Below are 21,788 nucleotides of genomic sequence, written 5' to 3' on the forward strand. Positions count from 1 at the left end.
GTACCTGAACACAGAGTATGGGGAATACCACATGCCAAACCACATTTACCCTTTCTTTTAGGCTTTGAAGCCCGGTAGCACTGTTTATGCTACAGGCTCTGATATTCCTCACAGCCAGTATGTCCAGAGGATCAGCTTCTATGGGAGGAACTTCACAGGAGAATCCTACAGAGTGCCCGTCTATTAGTGCCAATAAGTTTCATCCTATCAGCAGCTGGGACATCATCTGCAAATGCGTTTTTTTCCATTAGGATAACACCTAATGATTCGAGGCTTTGATTTTCTGGGAATTGTGCCACCAGCTCGACTGGGAATTTGGCTCAGAGCAGTGGCTTTGCCCAGTTACTGTATCGCAGTCCAAGTAACCCCAATGGAAGAAGGTGGAGCAGCCTCTCCAGTGTATACACTCACACTCACACTCTGCTAATTCTTCTAGGCAACCTGCTTAGCATTGATCTTGATAGCTGCATTTTCATTTTGAACACGTATTGTCACCTTAGTGACTCCATGACCTGACAAGTTAAGACTCCCACGTTCAAAGGAGGACCTCTTAAGTCGTGCCGTTTATTGGTCATACAGCGAGGTAAATTAGTTTCTTAATTTCTGTTTACTGTACGTGCGTAGATGAAAACAGATGCACAGGGAAAATAACTGCTCAAAGCTGGATTATGAACAACTGAGGACAAGCACGGAGGTGTTTTATTGTGATTGATGTGGTACACCACATCTTATTTTTGTGGAGGGGGGTGGGGAGAGAACGCCTGAAGAGTTGAAGAAGTGTCCCTTTTAATGTCTTACTCTGAGAGGTCTTGTAGCAGTGTTTGAACATTGGCAGTGAGGATGAATGGGTTGACGTTTGTTGTCGGAGAGACTGGTCACTAGTGGTTTGCTTGCCTCGGGGGGTCTTCAGCGCTCCTTTCTTTGTGGAAACGGGAGTATGTAGTCGAGCACTCTCCCCTCAGTGGTATTTGACACACATCACTTGAGCTCCAGCGCTTCCTCACCACCAATGCATGTCGAGGGAAATTGATTCGGTGTCTGCAAATTCTTGTGAAAATGGCTTACCATGCTGCCTCTGCACAGGCTCACTCACACACACTCACTCGCTCTGTGTGTGTGTGTGTGTGTGTGTGTGTGTGTGTGTGTGTGTGTGTGTGTGTGTGTGTGTGCGTGCGTGCGAACGTCAGAATGGTCATGCTTAAACCCCCCTCAAAAGAACCACTCTGCGAGATCCGAAACCGTAGTGTTTGGCCGATGGGATTATCCAGTGCAAAAACTGGGCTGCAACTTGAAACGGCTCACATTCTAATGTTCTTTTCTTAAATACCCCGCTTTTTATATTTAGATCAATTGAACTTGGGTGAACCCATGCAAAAGCCCCCCCCCCCCCCCCCCCCCCACCCCCAAATCATCTCTCCGGTTGTAATACATGCAAATATGAGAAACAGCCCTGCCGTTCAGCCCTGACCATATTTGGCTGAATGCTATCTCTCCCTGGGGGAGGCAGAGTAGTTTCATGAGATAAAGCTCAGACTCTCTCTCTCTCTCTGTGCGCTCGTCCTGATAGAGGCTCTCAGTGATGCGTGAGTCATTGCTAGTCACTCCCTGCGGACCTCTTTCATAAACACGGTGAAAATGATATCACTGAGGAAAGCCTCCCCCGGCTGAGCTTTGGTGACGGTGGCCACACGAATGGCAGCCTAATGACGGTCAGCTTCTGTAGGTGGGAGGTGTCCGAGCACCGCCGCTCGTACCGCTGCCGGCCCTTTTGTGTCGCTCTTCATTTTCACGTCGGTCCGGTCGTGACGGGCACGTGGAGAGCCGGCATCAGGCCTAGGCAGCCTCGTCAGTCGGTGAGCTGCACTCTGGAACAGATCGTCTCACGAAATACAGCCGTGGGCACACCGCCTAGTCTAGCCAGATCATCAGGCAGCGTGGTGACTCAGTGGAAACCTTTTAGAAAATGAAGTTGAAGAGATGTGCCTCAAGGCAGAGTAAATGAACAGCATCATCAGTGATGTCTGTTTTTTTTTTTTTTTTTTAAAGCAATAGAATCACGTCTTTGTGCAAGTTGTTGTCACTAAGGGTTTGTATGCTAACTGTTCTATCCCTCAATCCCTGTGCCCACAGACAAGGACACCATCAGTAAGATCCGTGATCTGCGCATGAAGGCAGAGGACTATGAAGTGGTGAAGGTCATCGGCAGAGGGGCGTTTGGAGAAGTGCAGCTGGTGGGCCTATTCACTCGTTATCTAAAATACCTCAATTTGGCCCACATCTGTTTGACATTGCTCTGTTTTATCCTGTGGGCAAAACAACATTATAAAGAGAGACATCTGATCTATGCAGTACTGACCTGTAGGGGGGTTCCTTGTCATTTTGTAACGGCACAACTCACAAGACTGAAATGACACTGTATTTGTTTTAAGTTAAAGGTCTTGCTACTCAGTGGGGTGGCTTTTTTTTTCTTCTCCATTTGCCTTGTGTGATAACCTGCCTTTGAGCTCATGGCCACTCTACCTTGATCCGCAGGTAAGGCATAAAGCCACACAGAAGGTGTACGCCATGAAACTTCTCAGCAAGTTTGAGATGATCAAGAGGTCTGATTCAGCTTTCTTCTGGGAAGAGAGGGACATCATGGCCTTTGCTAACAGTTCTTGGGTGGTGCAGGTATGCTGTTGATATGAACCTGTTTACGTGGCATATATAAACATATCAAATTGGGACTTATGTTGTATGAATTAGTAGGCCTCAGAAGGTGTAGTCGAATCATTTGTATGAGCCAAAGGGCTTAAGCTGGCATCATGTTTATTACTCATGTGGGGCATCAGTCAGTGCCCTAACTAACTAAGCTGATGTCACGTGCCCCCCCCCCCCCCCCCCCCCCCCCCCCCCCCCCCCCCCCCCCCCCCCCCCCCCAGCTGTTCTATGCATTCCAAGACGACCGCTACCTCTACATGGTCATGGAGTACATGCCAGGCGGAGACCTGGTCAACCTGATGAGCAACTACGATGTCCCCGAGAAGTGGGCCCGCTTCTACACCGCTGAGGTGGTGCTGGCGCTGGATGGCATCCACTCCATGGGCTTCATCCACAGGTTACGCCCTCCTCTTGTACTTCTCCTTTCTTCACCTTCCTTTCTCTCGTTCTTCTTCTCTTTTTTTTTTTTTTTGTTTTGTTGTAACTCCCCCGCCTATGGTTGTTTGGGCTGGCTTTCCAGACATGGTGAAAGGTTTGCTCTAGCCCAAGGTAGCTGTCAGTTTCTATACATCAACTCATCTTTTTTTTATTTGAACCTTTCCCCCCCACAGGGATGTAAAGCCTGACAACATGTTGCTTGACAAATCAGGTCACTTGAAGCTGGCCGACTTTGGAACCTGTATGAAAATGAATAAGGTACATAATTGAATGATAAAAATGTAGCAGTAGATGCAGGAAAAACATGACATTTGTGTTATACTGTAAATCTATACTACATGGTTTTGGTCACCTGTTGTTGGCTAAGTTGTTTTTGTCCATCATGTTTTGTAACAGGACGGTATGGTACGATGTGACACTGCAGTAGGAACGCCTGATTACATATCACCTGAGGTACTGAAATCACAAGGAGGAGATGGCTACTATGGCAGAGAATGCGACTGGTGGTCGGTTGGAGTCTTCCTGTATGAAATGCTAGTTGGTAAGTTGTTATTTACAATCACAACATATGTTTTGAAAGAGACAATTAGAATTAGCAGGCTGGACATGTACATGTGTCCTAAAATGGAACATTAAGAGACCGCTGTGGCTAACCTTTAGTCATTGTTTTGTTTGGGTGCACAGAGTGAGTGAGACATGGAATATGACATTCAGAGTTTGGAAACATGCATTGGAAAACCATTCAGACTGCTTTACCTCACAGTGTATGTGAACCAGAGCTCTAAGATACACAAAAGAAGAGAATTGTGTGGTGTTGATTTTTTTACACTGTACCTACAGCATCCTGTAGTTAATTTCATTTGACCCGGTGAAAGCCTGGATGTTTGCCTTGGAGAGCCGGCGGGGAACCTCAGGCTTCCTGAGTTAATTGTGTTGTAGTCTGGCGGCCCTTTGCCCCCGTAAAGTGGATTTCCTGATGATTTAACCCCGCAGGTGACACGCCGTTTTACGCCGACTCGTTGGTCGGGACGTACAGCAAGATCATGAACCACAAGAACGCGCTGACTTTCCCGGACGACAGTGAGATCTCTAAAGACGCCAAGAACCTCATCTGCGCCTTTTTAACAGACAGGTAAATCCCATGAGTAGGGAAATGACTTGATTGCCTGTGATTTTCCGACTCGTTTAAGAGATTTCTCTATGAATCGCGTCTTTGTTTTAGAGGTTGTACTCTTTTTTTTTTTCGTGTGTGTGTGTGTGTGTGTGTGTGTTGACAATACGTCACTGACATGCCTCCCCTCTCTCTGTCCCAAGGGAGGTGCGACTCGGCCGCAACGGGGTCGACGAAATCAAACGGCACGCCTTCTTCAAGAACGACCAGTGGACGTGGGACAACATCAGAGACAGTGAGTAGAACCATAAGCCGGCCTTTCATTTCGGGCCACTCACCTGATGTGTATTAGACAGCTACAGAGGCACAGCACAAGCAGACTGCCTGCCTGCCTGCCTGCCTGCCTGCCTGCGGCGCTCCGTGCCGAGTTATTTGCTGGAATGGACAGAATTAAAAATGCCTCCATAAGTCCTTTAGTGGCTCTGATGGAGTCAGCAGTTTGGCTGCTGCCGGGGGAACCAGCTGCCAGCCGCACTGAGTTGGCACTCTTCTCCCAGTGTTCAAACATGTGCACCATCCCCCAGAATCCACCTCAGGGCATCTGGGGTCAGCTAGTCATTCGCCAGGGAGCATTGTCATTCCCCCACCCTTTTAACAACCCCCCCCCCCCCCCCCCCTTTCTCCCCGCCAGCTTGGGTGTGAGTTGGAACAGGATGTGTAATGTAGCACCCCTCCATTTTGGGATCTCACCGTTTGTAAAGCCCTTTTAAATCTCTTCAAACCCCCCCCTCAATTTAAGACAATTTTTGTGCACATCATTACCAGTCAAACTGCTTGCTGAGTTGGTGTTTTCCTGCTGGCGTATAGTGACATGGCGGGCATGGAAACAACATGTAATGACATTGAGACGGTAACACCATCTCCAAACATGCTGTTGCGCATTAAGTGCAGAGAGAAGACTCGTGAACTATAACTCCAAACGGCATTTACGTAAATACAAGCATAATGGAAAATTCTGCTCTGAAAACCCTTGCAGTCTTTTTAGAAAGCAAGTGCACAAAATGTTAGTTTGTGTTTTTTTTTTTGTTTTTGTTTAGTTTCTTTTAAAAAATAAAATTAAAAATAGAACGGCCTTTTAGTCTCCACCCTCCAAAGCATGCCCCTAACGTTCTCTTCCTTGTGCCTGCAGCGGCTGCCCCGGTGGTGCCGGAGCTGAGCAGCGACGTGGACACCAGTAACTTTGACGACATTGAGGAAGACCGAGGCGAGGAGGAGACCTTCCCCATACCCAAGACCTTTTTAGGCAACCAGCTTCCCTTTGTGGGCTTCACCTACTACAGTAACCAAGTGTGAGTGCCCTGTTTAAGAGGAGGAGGAGGAGGAGGAGGAGGAAGGTGTGCCCGGGGCCGAGTAGAGACCACATCGCTAAGTGTTTAGTCTGTGCTCATTTTTCAAGGAGTCATGCGCTGTTCCCAGCTATATTTAAGTTTGACTGTTATAGGAATTTGTTTCCGGGCCTTTCCTTACGGGAAGTTGTGCGTTTTAGGATGATGTGTTTGGTAGCATGCCAAATGTATACTTTATTTTTTGGGGGGACAGTATGCTGACATTATATTCATTCAAGTTTATTGGCTATTCAGTGGGAGCACATTGCATTGTCGTGGGTAAACATTTCGCTGTGGTATTCTTTAGGTGTCTTCGGACGAGCACAAAGACGAGCGAAAAGCGTGGCAGCTCCACCAAGGAGGACAAAACCCATGTAAGTACCCCAAGAGCTGGGCTTGTTTGTTACATGAGTCTACTACCAACTAAAGCACAGTTTGACTGTGTGTGTGTGTGTGTGTGTGTGTGTGTGTGTGGGGATGAGAATGATTTGGTTGTGTTTTCCGTTTGCCCTACAGCTGGAGAACCTGCAGAAGAGGATCTACCAGCTGGAGGAGCAGCTCCACAGTGAGATGCAGCTTAAGGATGAGATGGAGCAGAAGTGCAGGTCGGTACCGATATGGGTCACACCTCACACTCTAAGCTACTTCCGATTACCCTTGGTGTTTTTTTAAGTGAAACAATTGTACTGATGAACCATGTTTTGTTTGTTTTAGGACCTCCAATACAAAATTAGACAAAATCATGAAAGAGCTAGATGAGGAGGTAAGTGAGCTCGTCTCGTGATCGGCCCCGAGCTGAACAATGTCTGGGAGCAGTTTTTGGATGAGTGACTTGTGATCTTTTGCTGTCTCACTCTCCACCAATCAGATCAATCAGAGGAAAAACGCAGACGCGTCCCTGTCCCTGCTGGAGAAGGATAAGATCATGATCCAGCATCGTGCCACTGAATACCAAAGAAAGGGTGATCAGGAGGCGGAGAAGAGGCGCAATGTGGAGAATGAAGGTCTGAGCTTTCTCTTGGTCTCCTCTCTCTCTGTCCCTCCCCTTCCTCCTACTCTCTCTCTCTCTCTCTCTCTCTCTCTCTCTCTCTCTCTCTCTCAGGCATGTCTTTGTCTTATCCTGGTCTGGGTTGGGTCGGCCTCTGTGATGTATTTTAAGGGTTTAAAACCTTGTTAGCATATAGAAGTGTCTTATAGAAATAAGCACATAAAAACATACTGTACACATCGTAATGTCACAGCTGAACTGCAGCAGTGCCGTTTGTTTGTTTGTATTCAAGTTGCTTTTGGATTTTAGTGGATTCCAAATCCCTTTAGTATCCCTATGTTTCTGTTTGGACTCGCATTTCAAGCTTAGCCATTTCCTCTATTGCCTTTGTCCTCCCTCCTGCTCTCTCTCTCTCTCTCTCTCTCTCTCTCTCTCTCGTTCCCTCCCTCCCTCCTTCTCCAACTGCGGGCCCAAACAGATGTTTAGCCCAAGTGGATTACTGGCAGCAGAAAGCAGCTTGACCTGGTTGTCTGACCCCTGGTGAACAACCCCCCCCCCCTCCTCCCCTGCGCTAACTGCCTGCTTTACTGTAAGCAGATGCAGCGTTGGAGGGCCGGGCAGTGGCATGCGCGTGCGCGAGCGGTTCACACTAAGTGGATCCCCGTGCATTAAGGCCCTGATTCACCTGATAGCAGGGCCATGCCTGTAAACAGAAAGCGCGTGCATCACTAGAAATGACATGACGTAGCAGAATAGAACAGGGCGCTGGCGAGCGAGCTGGAGGTCAGAGGTCAGGCTGCTCTGATCGACCTGGGCCTACAAGGGCCTCAGTGGGTATGATGGCGAGGACCCAGGGGTTTGCACCTAATCCCTTCCCTTATTTCTCCTCAGTTTCCACTTTGAAAGAGCAACTGGAAAACATGAGGAAAATCAGCCAGAATTCCCAGGCCTCCAATGACAAGATAGCACAGCTGCAGAATCAAGTAAGTGAATTAATGCCAGCATGCCCTTTTCAATTACAAGCTTTTCAGCTTTTTCAGATAATGCACAGGAGTGTTCCACAACCACTGGTCCGGGATCTTTGACTGGATCATGGAATGTGGACAGCCGGTCAAATACATTTTTTTTTTTAAACCGAAACTAATGATCTAGTTAACGTAACATAGTTGTGGCTCCAATATCAAATTCATGCCCTTCATGGAAAGTCCCAGGCCTGTGATGCCTCTGCAGCAGGTGATGCTAAGCATGCAGTGGGAACCATTAGACACTTATTAGCGTCTGGGTATTACACTCATACAGAAAAGTAATTTATCTAGGACTTCAGTGAGGGGAAAAAAATAAAAGATAATGTCGGCCACTGAAGGGATGCGGGGGATGCTTGTTATAATGTTACAACAGAAGAAGATGTCAGGTCATTAGAGTGAGTCACACTGAGCAGTGTGTCACCTCCGAGCATGGCAGGTCACATGACCATGCGTGACTCAGTTTTGAATCTGCATTGCGTAATGCCGAGTCTGCCCTCTGACCTGTGCCCCCAAAATTGATTGGCAGCTGGAAGAGGCCAATGACTTGCTGCGGGCGGAGTCGGACACGGCGGCGCGGCTGCGCAAGAGCCACACTGAGATGAGCAAGTCCATGAGCCAGCTGGAGGGCCTGAACCGCGAGCTGCAGGAGAAGAGCCGCGCCGCCGACAACGGCAAGCTGGCGCTGGAGAAGGAGCTGCTGCAGCTGCAGAGCACGCTGGACTCCGAGCGACGCAACTGCAGCCAGGGCTCCGAGGAGATCCGCGAGCTCCAGGGTGACGACCACACCATTGCCACCACGTTCCCACGGCCCACACACACACACACACACACACACACACACACACACACACACACACTCTCAAGCCTATGTTTTCAGATAACCGCGTGCAAGTCTGTGATGATGGTACCCCACGAGTGGCGTGTGTGCTAATGCACATAATTAGAATGTAGAGCCCAAAGCCAGCGTGTGCTGGGGTGAGCAGCTCTGCCCTGATGTGGCCCAGTCAGTGGCTTTGAATAGAACGGTACACCTCAACACAGCAGTTCAGTCTGGCTGCCATATGAGGCCCATACACTTGTTTTTGACAGTACTAAATGTCACAGTTTGTTAAGCACTGTTCTGTTGACTGGCTTGCGCTGCAGGCCCAGCGGAGTGGAGCTAAGGTCGGTCAAAAGGTAGCGGTGCTGATTTATAATGTGGTGTGTTTTTCCGCAGCACGGATAACTGGTCTGCAAGAGGACAACAAGAACTTGAAGCTCGGTTTTGGCAAAGTGGAGGCCGAACGGAAGCAGGCACAAGAGAGGAGCAATACTCTTGAGAAGGTAAATGCATCTAAACACTGATAACGGTGCATGTGTTTGTACCCTAGTGAACCTTAATACCCTATCACCTAGCTAGGGGTGTAGTTAAGCCATTATTTGATCACACACACGACCAATTACAAGGAATTAAAACACGTTGGCTAAATATGAGACGTGGGTTTTCTCACCATCTCTAGGAAAAGAACAACCTGGAGATCGACCTGAACTACAAGCTGAAGACGCTGCAGCAGCGCCTGGACCAGGAGTTCACCGAGCACAGGGTGACTCGTGCACAGCTCACAGACAAGTACGAGTCCATCGAGGAGGCCAAGTCAGCTGCCATGCACGGTATGTACCTGTGTGTGTGTGTGTGTGTGTGTGTGTGTTTTCCCGTCCTAGCATGCCCAGCACCTCACCACCTGCCCTAGTCCACCACACCCACAGGCCCCCTCAGAGAATCTTGTGAGCGATCTGCTGCTGCTGGCGTGTCCAGACACTGCCACATGGAGCACGCGCCAGATCTACTCTGCCTTCATCTCTGCTGCGAGAAGCAGACTGTGCTGCAGTTGTATTTCCTGATTTAGAAATATCCTCATGGATTGTTCAGTTGTATATAACAGGGAGAGAGGGATATATATAGGGTATATATGTGTGTGTGTGTGTGTGTGTGTGTGTGTATATACAGCAATATATATATATATTACACACACATACATACATACACACACATACTCCCACATATAATAAACAGGTTTAGCAATCTCGTAGGGGTTGAGTTCATAGATTCACAATGAGCCATCACTGTACGTGGAATGAGTGAAGCAGCTGATTTTGACTCGTGCCTTTTTCAATCCCTCTCCCACTGATGCCCTCCTCTGTCTCTCCCTGTTGACGTGCAGCTGTGGAGCAGAAGGTGTCGGAGGAGAGCGTGTCGCGGATGCGGGCCGAGAGCCGCGTGGTGGAGGTGGAGAAGCAGTGCTCCATGCTGGAGTTCGACCTCAAGCAGTCGGTGCAGAAGATGGAGCAGCTCATGAAGCAGAAGGAGAGACTAGAGGACGAGGTGAGAGCACCACCCCCCCCCCCGCCCCGCTTCACCCTGCGGACACCGATACAGAGCAGGCTAGCAACAACCACTGCGTCATTAAAAAACTAAAATTGTATCTTTTACAGCACTGTTTTAAGTACTCTAAGCCAATCGGCTGTGTAGTATAGTGCCGTCTGTCAAAGTTGTACTGGTGTATTTTGAGCCAAGACCCCCTAAGAACCAATGAGCTACACTTGGGCCATCATCGTGAGTTGCTGCTCGTTTTCGTTCCCTGGCTAAGACCATAGATCGCCTCGTATCGTAGGCTAGGTCGTCATTCTAGGGGACCATAGAGCTGCACTTCTGGGCCCGTGACGATGTGTGCGCTTGGTCCTCCCCCCTCAGGTGAAGGCGCTGCGGGTTCAGCTGGAGCAGGAGTCGGGGAAGCGGGCGCTGGCCCAGAGCGAGCTGAAGAGCTGGATGGTGGAGGCCGACCGGCTCAAGGCCTCGGAGAAGCAGCTGAAGCAGGAGATCAACGCGGTGCTGGAGAACAAGCGCTCCCTGGAGTTCCAGCTCGCCCAGCTCACCAAGTAAGAGCCCCTAACCCCGCCGCTAAACCTCACACCAGCACACGCACCTGGACTCCCCCCGCTCACAGGACTCCCGCTTCAGGCTGCTGGTTCAGTTTAGCACTTAGATGACTGAAGGAGCCGCTGCAGAAAGAAATGACCTGGTTAGAGATGAAGTATGTAACACCCCACCCCCCGCCACCCCCATGAAAGGGTCCACACAGACCCCTGCCTCAGGGCTGTCCTGGAGATGCCTGTTCCTCAGAGCTCAGTTCAGCTTGTGCCCCGTTTCCCCTCGTGTCCTTTTGTGACACAGTGCACTTTACTTGTCCATTACAGGTCATTATTGCAGAAAAGGCTATTATTCCAGCTTACAGTCAAACACTGCCAAATCTGCTGGCTGCCAATATTTACACCACAGGATTAGGGATTACTTCATGTCTGACTCCGCCCTGCCCTATGCTAATCCTCCCGACCCCCGGCCCTGTAATACCTGTCTGCAGTATGAGAAACCGTAAACCAGCCTGCCCACTGCACCAGCTAATTATAGGCTAATTTATGTCACTGTTACAATGGGGGGAAAGTCTGCGTGTGTGTGTGTGATGTGATGGTGGTTGTGTGCGGAGATGGTGTACATTGACAGGTTTCTGACTCTGAGTCTCTGGCTCTCTCTTCAGGCAATACAGGGGGAACGAAGGCCAGATGAGAGAACTCCAAGACCAGCTGGAGGCTGAACAGTATTTCTCGGTAAGCTCACTGCTCTTTCCCCACACACACGTAGGCAGCCAGTACCATTGCTAATGACTAAGCAGGAAACCTGTTACCAGTGGCTCAAAATGGCTGCTCTCATCCATCAGCTCAATTAAGTGTGACCTGGTTGCTCTTAACTCCCACTAATAACTATCTCATCATCTGGTAAGACATGGTAACTGTGTGTGGAATGCCTTTGTGCCTCTCTTATTGCACATTCCAAATATCCACGCGTCTCTCCACTGGAATCCCATGCTGCATCACTGGTGGCCAGTCATGCGTGCGTTAAGACTGTCCTTCCACCTCTTCCCTCCCTCTCTCTCTCTCTCTCTCTCTCTCTTCCCTTCTTCAGACGCTTTACAAAACTCAGGTGAAAGAGCTGAAGGAGGAGATCGAGGAGAAGAACAGGCAGCTGCAGGACGCCCACAAGAAGGTGCAGGACATGCACGGGGAAAGGTGAGCGCCCACCATCGCCGCCCCGGTTTAACTCCACATGACCCGACGTGTGCCATTTCCAGTCAGCTCTTTTTATGACTGCTACTGTACCCGTTCCTCTGTCTCATCCACCCCCAAGCACAGATTAGATGTTGCATTGTGGGAGAGTCTGGCTGGTTGAGCAATCAACGATTGGTGGCAAGACTTAGCTTGACTTGCCCTCAAATTAAATTGCGTTCCCACATACCGGTCTGGCATGAATAAAAAGAGAAAGGGACGGGTTCAATCAGCCTGGTGTTATTCAGATTGACAGCACCTTCCTTTGCTCTCTCAACTTTCCTTTGATGCATATTTTTGTGTCTAACCTTTTAACTTTTTTTTTTTAAAGCATAGCTGTCTTTATAAGAGCACTTAAAGTAGGATTGGACAGAAGTCGTGCCTGTGAAATGATCTGACAAACCACCCATTAACGGCGTTGAGGAATGCGATTGTAGGACTCAAAATGATCAGACAGAAGCAACAGATCTGTAAAAAAAAAGCACAGTACTAGATGATGGTGAATGTCCCTGTCTGTGTGCCATCGTGTGCTTCTTGGCCCGAACTCGGATGTCTTTGATGTGTGCCTGTCTGTGTTGATCTGTGCTGATCTCTCTCGACTGGTCTGGGGTGTGGTGTGTGTGTGTGTGTGTGTGTGTGTGTGTGTGTGTGTGTGTGTGTGTGTGTGTGTGTGTGTGTGTGTGTGTGTGTGTGTGTGTGTGTGCGTGCAGGGACTCTCTGTCGGCCCAGCTGGACCTGACCGTGACCAAGGCCGAGTCGGAGCAGCTGGCGCGGGCCCTGCAGGAGGAGCAGTACTTCGAGCTGAGCCAAGAGAACAAGAAGGCCATGTCCCGCCACAAGCAGGAGTGCAACGAGAAGGACTCCACCATTGCCCGAGTTAGTGTCAACCATACACACACACACACACACACACACATATTTACTCTGTCACTTGCTCGCTCACACACACACACACACACACACATTTACTCTGTCACTCGCACACACACACACACACACACACACACACACACACACACACACACACACACACACACACACACACACACACACACGGTCAGTCTTACCAATATGTAAACATAAACATACAGACTCTCACGCGTACCCAAACACATACACACAGTGATTTACTGCATCCATAAATAGATTTCACCGCATAAAGTTTACCCTTAAGACACCAGTGAAAACATACCAGAGTAAAAGCCGTACATGCTACTCCCACAATAGAATCACACTATTTTGTTTTTGGTCTAGATCTGTTTGTCAAAAAAACAAACAATAAAAAAAAAATTAAAAAAGGTTAGAGCAGAACTTCTGACCCAGAGCGTTGGCCGAGTGATGCTTGTTCCTCAGAATGTCGGTTAGACCATCTGGAGACCGTTAGAACGGTGCAGAGTTGCATGGGATGGTTGAAGTGTGAATGTTTTTTTTTTTTTTTTCCCCTTGTTAAATTTCCCAGCTTGAGGAATCCAATAAAACCCTTACCAAAGACGTGGAGACCCTCAGCAAGGAGAAGTCCGAACTGGATGACAAGATCCGCTCTCAGACAGAAGGTAGTTATGTTCGCCCTGCTCCGTCCCGTCCGTCTTATGTCCCTCCGCTCTATACACGGAGCATCTCACTCAACATCCTCTCCTCACACCTCCGCAGAGTACGAGGCCCAGAAAGAGGAAACTACAAACGCCATCAAGGCCAACTATGAGAAGGTGCTCAACACAGAGCGAACGCTCAAGACCCAGGTACCGCTGACTCAAATCGGCTACACACCATACTGGACTACCTAAATAGGAGCCTGCATATTTCTCTAGGCATTTATGAAGTGGTTAATTTAATTGAGTTAAAGCTCATACTAATTCATGGTTTGTGGTTCATGGTTTCATTTGAAGCTTGTTTTGTTTGACGTGAATGGTCTTCTCCCATCCGTGGGACCCATCTTGGTACTTCCTGCTTCACCCTTTCCTCCCCCCCCCTTGCAGGCGGTGAACAAGCTGGCCGAGATCATGAACAGGAAGGACATGAAGCTGGACCACAAGAAGAAGGGCAGCACGGCCGACCTGCGCAAGAAGGAGAAGGAGAACCGCAAGCTGCAGCTGGAGCTCAACCAGGAGAAGGAGAAGTTCAACCACATGGCCATCAAATACCAGAAGGAGCTGAGCGAGTTGCAGGTGGTAAGCATCACTCGCTCTACTTTAGGACCCCATGCAACTGAGCACAGTAGCACCACTGTACATTTCACAAGAGCCTCCAAGACTACTTATTTATTTGTGCGTTTAGACAGCGTTGGCTGCACCCACCACCTAAAAGAAACAGTTATGTGTGAACACAACCGAATCGAATCGAATCTTTCTGCCGTTCATTCTAACGCACCATAGAAATGGTTAGCCATCTGTTTTGTTGTGTTGTGTGCCTGTTATTCAGTACCTGAGTGGCAACCAACCCATTGTAAGAGTCGAGATGGATGCTGGAGGGCTCCTCTCCTAAACTGGCTCCTTGTTACTTCCTTTCGCAGCAACTGGCGGAGGAGAGCGCGTACCGCACGGAGCTCCAGATGCAGCTGGACAGCAAGGAGAGCGACATCGAGCAGCTGCGCGAGCGCCTCAACGACCTGCAGCTGCGCATGGACAACTCCAGCGTCACCAGCCTGCAGACGGACGAGACCGACAGCAACATCGCCGGTAAGGTCTCCTCCTCCCCCCCCCCCCCCCGCACGGCGGGAAAGAGAGCCCCACCTGCGGTGTGTGTTAGAACCCAGGGGCAGGTAGACAAAGAGGAACCGGACGAGGATGCACCCTCGCCTGGAAGACACTTCTTTTGTTTGTTGGCGTCATGATCAGAGCGCTGCAAAGTTCAGTTTTCACTCCTTAGGATGTTGCTGTTAGTGTTAATGAAGCCCATGCCTGGATAGATGTTCATGTGTTAGTTGTTAGTCGTTCCTGGGGGGTGATGACTCTCCTGGCGAATGCTCATCTGCTGAGAGATTCGGCATGGAGAGTCATTGTTCCCTGTTGCATTTTCTTCCCAAAATGCTGTACATCTGTAACGTCATGCCATATCCCCCCCCCCCCCCCACAGCTTCATTGTTAAAGTTTTTTCCCACAGATTGTGGGTTCAGTGGGTTTCTTTACACTTCAAGTCTTCCTAATCAGTTATGCAGATTGAGGTCTGCAGCATGTGTTAGGCTAGCGTTCCGGGGTTCTATATATTCATTTAAAAAGCCAGTGTGCTGTTAACAGTCATTTTTTTATACCAGAAATATACAGTCATGTACGATTCAGAGTTTGATGGACCACAATCTTAGCCTGCCAATGTCTTTCTTGCTTAAGACAAAGCAGAAAGGTCAGTTGTAATTGTAAATTAATTTGTTTATTTCTCTCAGCCCTGCTGCTTCGCCTTGGTTATCAAACGTAACCGTCATGGTAACGTGCCATAGATTTCCCCAGTCTCCTTGTTTAGTATACAGCATTGGAGGATTAGCATTACATCTAGATAGATAGGCACATTAACACGAAGGAACGCAGGGTGTAGGGTTGCAATGTTTCCAGGTCGGTGTTGTACATTTGACTGCTGGTGTCTTGTGTGTTCAACTCCTCTTTCATCTCTTGTTCCCCTCATCTCCAGTCGGTTCTCCTTGCTCTCCTCCTCTCTATCTCCTCTGTTTTGTCTCCTCTGTGAGTAGCTCGGAGTACGGTATGCTCCCTCCATGCTTGGCCTGTGCTGTTTGCTGTCAGAATGTTTGGTTTCTTTTTGATTAGTGTTGTTGTGGATGTTTGCTGATGTAAATGCGTATTTTTGTCTTGCCTATATGTTCAGTGATGCATTTGAAAGTGTTGGTCTCAGAGTTGCACGGTGTGAGTTATGAGCCTGATGCATTATGACTCTGCTAAACAGCTTAGTTTGATTTGTCTAGCAGTGTGTCTGCGGTGGCTGAAGTTTACATTTTATCAAATGCAGCCGTTTCAATGTGTAAATTGAAACCCCCTTTAGACACATTGAATACCACAATATAGCAATTTTCTCTCTGTTTCTTCTGATCAAATATATATATTTGTCACCTCTTCAATGCTCCAAATATGGCTTAATTTACCATTGAACAGTAAAATAACTTCACATTTTGTACTTATGTATCTACTAAGACCTTTCACTCACAAAGACAGACTTTCTGTTTGTCTCCACTAAACAATGCTCTGTTGACTTTAGAGCCCTTGCCTTTTGAAAAAGCCTTGACTTCTCCCAAAGCGTAGAGGGGCAGGCCTTTCACCTGTCAGAGTGTCTCTGCTCTCATCACACTTCCCTCTGTGTGCTTAACCTCTGACCTCTGGGCACCTTTCAAAAGCCTCTGACACCCGCACAGCCACTTCTTCTTTTTTATGAAACGGCATCACTTCTTTTTTGTTTCAACACTGTAGTGTTCTGTAAGCATGTCGCCACCACTCCGTGTGTGTGTCTGTGTGTGTGTGTGTGTGTGTGTGTGTGTGTGTGCTGCGAGAATGAACCACTACGGTCAGACTGAGGAAGAAAGAAAACAACAAAAAAAAACTCCCTACACTGCTTTTATCTAACTACCGCTGCCGCATCACAGCATGCCTTGAAAGTTCACTGGTAACACTTTAACGTAGCGGCCGAATGCTGCTCTGGTTATGGCCATTCAAAGCCAGCGGAGGACAGAGGCTGCTTTCAGCTCTTGCGGCTGGCTTTCTCTCCTCCTCCTCCTCCTCCTCCTCCTCCTCCACCGCCGTCACTTAAACAGGAAGTCTTTGTGCTCGGCAATACGCCTTGAGACGATTGGATTGGTCGCGCCCCGACCATAGAGTCGGCGATAGAGACGTGACATGTTTTTAAGTTCCTGTGCCTCAACTCAACGGTTGTCAGAGGGGAGGAGTAATGCGACTCCCACTGTGAGACCGTAACTTACCTTAAACACACACACACACACACACACACACACACACACACACACACACACGTCATAGTGTGTCTGCCAGGCTCAAAGATCAAGCAAGTGGAGTGGAGGCAGCGTATCTGCGGCAGGCTGACATGATCGTAAAGTGTGACCTAACAAGGCTGTGTGCTGCCAGTAGTGGTGGTTTTGTTTTGAATGTGTGAGGTTTGAATTTTTCGTTCTAGGTTTGAGTTGAAGTTTTTCTTTTGGAGCATGTTGTTGTCACGAAGGCGAGCAGAATACAGTGCCCTAACTTGCTTTCCATGTTCTCCTTCCACAGAATCACGAATGGAAGGCTGGCTGTCGATACCTAACCGTGCTAACATAAAACGATACGGCTGGAAGAGACAGGTGAAGATTCTCAATTCTTAATTTGTCAGTATGCAGTCATAGTGTTTTTTTTTTTTTCAATGTTAGGCCAGGCATTATTAAGATGTGTGTTGCTACTGCCAAGTTTTAACGTTACTTAAGGTGGCAGTGGAACTGTTTCCCCTCTGTGCCTGAGTTGGACTGGCAGGAGCGATGTTCAGCACGGGCCTCTGGTGATGGCAGCTCTTAACCTGGGTGCCTTTGTTGTCTTGCAGTATGTTGTGGTCAGCAGCAAGAAAATCCTGTTCTACAATGACGAGCAGGACAAGGAGCAGTCCAGCCCCTCTATGGTACTCGATATCGAGTGAGTAACACATAAGGACCCGGACATCAGACCTTCTCACATCTACTTGTCAATTTCTTTTAATTAAATATGCCGGGATCTAGGAAAATTACAGATTTGTGACGTTTTTTGGTGTGTTTTTGTTTCGTTTTTCTCTAGCAAACTGTTCCACGTGCGTCCAGTCACACAGGGTGATGTGTACCGAGCTGAGACTGACGAGATTCCCAGGATATTCCAGGTCAGTGTGTCCTACTGTCACTTTGATGGAGGAGAGTGTCGGTCGAATGATTTGGTCTTTTTTCTTTGTGGTTCTACTAGCGGTAGCGGTAGGTCTCAGAGAGTAGACATGACTTTCGGTGAAATCCATCTCTTGGCCCTTTAACACGACAGCCCCTCTGAGGAAGCTAGAACCTGTGGTCTTACACTATCTCTATCGGTGATGCCGAGGCCCCTCTTGACTAAGACGAGCCTCTTTCGCTTGCGACGTGGAATTTCTAATGACTATAAAAGATGACAAACAACTTGCTGCGTCTGGTATCCGTGTAACTTATATACTTTCAAAATATATTCTTACTTATATTGATACCAGTATAAGTAAGTAAATCCCAGTCGAAGACATACAGTACTTCATGTGTATTTGGGTAATGATTAATGAGTTTTATCTTTTGTAGTCTATATCAAAACTTCCTTTCTGTTAAATGCTGACCTGCCTTTTTGAGCTAAAAATAATGGAACATCAGAGTCAAAAATAAGGCCCCCTTGTCCTTTTAAATCTGGATGATGGATCTCCACTCCTGTATGACTCAGCTTTTTTTTTTAAGGTCAGCTGGGTTGGTTGCCGCATGAGGGAAGCTCATCACTTGACTTGACTCGAACCGTGTTAGCATGACAGAAACCACAACACCTAGATTCCCATCAGCGTAAACCATGAAGGCTCGATAGCATTACGTAATCCACAGCTGTGGGGACATTTGTGAATGTTTGCTTCTGCTTATATTCATTCATTGCCTTACACAGCCTTGAGCCGACACCCCATCGGTATAAAACGCATGGCAGAATTCTCCTTTTAAAGCTTAAAAACAACAAAAATAATCATATGATGAATGTTGGGCTGAATCTGCACAATGCTAGACCAGTATCCAATGTTGGTCTTCCTCACATTTAGTGTCGTGGAATTAGAACTGGAATTGTATAGCCACTCTATTCGTCGGTATTACCAGGAGAAACTTAACTTCAGGACTGTTGTTAACGGTGTAAATGTAAAATGTCTTGTTTATCGCACCTAATAACATGAGTCATTGGTGCGCCTCTGCTCGTGTCCTCAGATCCTCTATGCCAACGAGGGCGAGTGCAGGAAGGAGGCCGACATGGAGTCGGTGCCCCAGGGCGACAAGACCAACTGTCTGCCCCACAAAGGCCACGAGTTCATCCCCACGCTCTACCACTTCCCCACCAACTGCGAGGCCTGCTCCAAGCCCCTGTGGCATGTCTTCAAGCCGCCACCCGCCCTCGAGTGCCGGCGCTGCCACGTCAAGTGCCACAAGGACCACCTGGACAAGAAGGAGGACATGATCGCTCCCTGCAAAGGTGAGGAAGGACATCTCGGTGCTGAGACGACGACGGCGGTGTTTGAATCTTAGTTACTCCGTGAAGTTATCATGATCATCTCGTGGAGCTTGCGGGTGTTTGGGATTTAGTTTGAAAGTATGGTTAGGTTATGTTTGGAACATCTTAGGAAGTTGTGTTTTTTTTTATTTGCTTTAGGTCAAAGAGTTTTACCTCAGACTCAAAAATGTAACAATTGATTGTTCCTTTTATTCCAATTTCCTTGATATTTCTCATAGCCATAAGTTGACATGTTGGGTGTGTGTGCGTGTGTGTGTGATGCAGTGAATTACGACGTGACCTCAGCGAGGGACATGCTGGTGCTGGCCCTGACTCAGGATGAGCAGAAGAAGTGGATCGGTCACCTGGGCAAGAAGATTCCCAAGACCCCTCCCTCAACTTTCTCCAGGGCCTCCCCTCGCACCATGTCCACCCGCTCCGTAGCAAACCAGTCCTTCCGTAAGAACCCCAAAAGTATCACGGGCAAGCCAAGGTAACTATGACCACACATACATGTACCATATACTGTTTAGTCCTTCACTCATTTCACTCTCTCTCTTCATTTCTTCAAAGCTTTATATTACTGTATGAGTGAAACGGACAAATTCATAGCGTTTGTCATAAATATGATTATGTTTCAAAATGCAGTCATGTGATAGTGCTGCTGTAATTAGTTTCATGTAGGCACTTTTTATTCAGTTACAGAGCGAAGTAGAGCATCATAAAAGATATCCTCTTAAACCTGGTTTAACACCCTTATCAAAGATCAAAATAAGTCAGGTACACTAAAAAAAACTAGTACTTGCAGTTTCTGTGTAGTTAATATGTGTAATTCCAGGTCCTGTGTTTATGATGGTTCTGCAGTAGCTAGGAAAAAGCACATGTTCTGTGCGGCTTGTCCTTTCTGGCACGGCCAGAACCTCTGGATAGTCTGGTGACCCGCTGTTTATCTCCTGTGTTGTAGCAGGAAGCAGTCGAGCATCAGACTGGCTGACTTTGAGCATGCAGACACAACATGCTGACAGAACTCGTCCTCATCCACAGCTTATTTTCAGAGGAGTCTCACCATCCCCACCCCGCCTTTAGGCCATAGCCAGCTCCTCGTGCCCTCGCTCTCTCATGTTATTAACCCTCTCTGGTGATGCTCTGGTGGGGTACTTCTTCTCTCGTCTGGGTCTGGGTCTGGTTCTCTCTGTGGTTAAATGTGGAACTAACGGGGCACTGACTCCAGAACAGCTAAAGGATGAGCTTTTGGTGGCCGTTTTGTTTGGTGAAAGAACTGATGGAAGAAGTAAGAAGCTGCTGATAGGTGTTTGGTTTTTCATGAGATGTTTTCACCCTGGACAGCTCAGTCTGTGCTGCCCCCTGCTGGATACGAGGCCCAACTGATTTGTTTTTACTGTATTCGGTCACATGCATTACCCAGCAACCTCATGTTTACAAGCTATGCCTGTAAATATCCAACCATCACTTACTGGCTTCATGTTGCAGAATGTCCTTTGGGTGGGCCTCCTTGTCTTTGGCAGTACTCTTCTAAATCAACATAGCTCATTAATATCCACAAGTGATAGCCACTGACGGAGTATATAGTATAGTCAATATGCAGTGCACTTGTACAATAATTTAATGTTTCCACATTTCTGGGATTTGTCAGCATGTTGTTTTTTTTTTTAGTGACCGCAATTAGATCATGGAGGTAGGTTTGCTTAAGAAAAACTAAATATTGCATACAGCAGCTTTGACTAACCGTGTGTGTTTGTCTGCTTCTTTAAAGACCTCTTACGGGACATCTGTTTCTCTTCTGTCTTTCAGCTAACCATCTGATCCGTTGGATTCTGTTGGGACTTTGTACCTTTTGTCGTTCAAAAAAAAAAAAAAGAAAAACAAACAAAAAATACCTTTTAAACCATTAAAAAGGATTCACACAATTAATCTACGCGCACACACAAACACACACACACACACACACACACACACATACATACATACATACATACATACACACTCTCTCACTCACACAGAAGTTAATACAGAGACATATTGACCAACGCTGGATATTTGGGACCAGTGCCTGATACAAGGCATCCCCCCCCCCCCCCCCATCTCTATCTCTCTCTCTGCTTTGACTGGGATTTCCTCTCCACCCTCACCACACCATCTCTGTTCTCCGGGTATCAGGTGGACGGCAGGGACCTCGCTCGCTCGCTCTGACCTCGGGATGAGAGCCTGGGGAAGCGGCCCCGTCCGTACCCCAAGGCTTGGCTCCTCAGTGCAGGGGGTCAAGCGTACGTCAGCTCTGTCGGGGGATCTCTGGCCTTTGGTGCATGTTTAAGGTCAATAAGGGAGGTCTTATGCAATAGGGGGATGCAGCAGGGAAATAGGGGTATATCTGGGGATACTAAAACTGGGTCTTTTTTTCAGTTTTGGGAACAAAACCCTCACGAGCGAGCATATCTGTTTTCCATCTCAAAGGACTCACATGCCTTCTTTTCATGAACTTGGGCTGCCTTAATGTTTCTCTCCCTTTTAAGGCTAAAAGGAAATGCGATATTGAGCAGAGTATTGGGTACTGAGTGTGTGTTTGTTTTTTTGTTTGTTTTTTTTCTTCCAAGGAGCATGCAAGATCATCATTACAATCTATGCATATTAGAATAATAATAATTATTATTATTGTTATTATTATTATTATTATTATTATTATTATTTTTGCTCCAAGCCATAGGAATCCCATCATAATGGCACTAGGAGACCTAATGAAATCTTCATAGAAACCATTGACATTGTGTGTTCATTTGGGTACATTGTTCC

The 21,788-nt window shown here is 47.6% G+C and overlaps 1 protein-coding gene across 1 annotated transcript in view; it reads left to right on the plus strand.

The window, feature by feature from the left end:
* The window catches only part of rock1 (Rho-associated, coiled-coil containing protein kinase 1), a 35,063-nt gene extending 14,221 nt beyond the window's left edge, over positions 1–20,842 (plus strand). Inside the window, exons 3-33 of the mRNA XM_012827918.3 lie at positions 2,131–2,231; positions 2,533–2,670; positions 2,922–3,097; positions 3,312–3,396; positions 3,535–3,679; positions 4,132–4,270; positions 4,453–4,544; positions 5,439–5,598; positions 5,942–6,008; positions 6,151–6,239; positions 6,349–6,397; positions 6,503–6,638; positions 7,514–7,605; positions 8,174–8,420; positions 8,864–8,970; positions 9,147–9,297; positions 9,849–10,009; positions 10,379–10,563; positions 11,220–11,289; positions 11,645–11,748; positions 12,495–12,660; positions 13,244–13,337; positions 13,435–13,523; positions 13,761–13,952; positions 14,294–14,459; positions 17,004–17,074; positions 17,308–17,396; positions 17,535–17,613; positions 18,701–18,962; positions 19,266–19,473; positions 20,793–20,842. Of these exons, the coding sequence (XP_012683372.2) occupies positions 2,131–2,231; positions 2,533–2,670; positions 2,922–3,097; positions 3,312–3,396; positions 3,535–3,679; positions 4,132–4,270; positions 4,453–4,544; positions 5,439–5,598; positions 5,942–6,008; positions 6,151–6,239; positions 6,349–6,397; positions 6,503–6,638; positions 7,514–7,605; positions 8,174–8,420; positions 8,864–8,970; positions 9,147–9,297; positions 9,849–10,009; positions 10,379–10,563; positions 11,220–11,289; positions 11,645–11,748; positions 12,495–12,660; positions 13,244–13,337; positions 13,435–13,523; positions 13,761–13,952; positions 14,294–14,459; positions 17,004–17,074; positions 17,308–17,396; positions 17,535–17,613; positions 18,701–18,962; positions 19,266–19,473; positions 20,793–20,796 (3,914 nt within the window). The 3' untranslated portion in view covers positions 20,797–20,842. The remainder of the gene's footprint in view (positions 1–2,130; positions 2,232–2,532; positions 2,671–2,921; positions 3,098–3,311; positions 3,397–3,534; positions 3,680–4,131; positions 4,271–4,452; positions 4,545–5,438; positions 5,599–5,941; positions 6,009–6,150; positions 6,240–6,348; positions 6,398–6,502; positions 6,639–7,513; positions 7,606–8,173; positions 8,421–8,863; positions 8,971–9,146; positions 9,298–9,848; positions 10,010–10,378; positions 10,564–11,219; positions 11,290–11,644; positions 11,749–12,494; positions 12,661–13,243; positions 13,338–13,434; positions 13,524–13,760; positions 13,953–14,293; positions 14,460–17,003; positions 17,075–17,307; positions 17,397–17,534; positions 17,614–18,700; positions 18,963–19,265; positions 19,474–20,792) is intronic.
* Positions 20,843–21,788: the final 946 nt, after the last annotated feature.

The sequence above is a fragment of the Clupea harengus genome, chromosome 25 (assembly GCF_900700415.2).
Source record: "Clupea harengus chromosome 25, Ch_v2.0.2, whole genome shotgun sequence".
NCBI lineage: Eukaryota > Metazoa > Chordata > Actinopteri > Clupeiformes > Clupeidae > Clupea > Clupea harengus.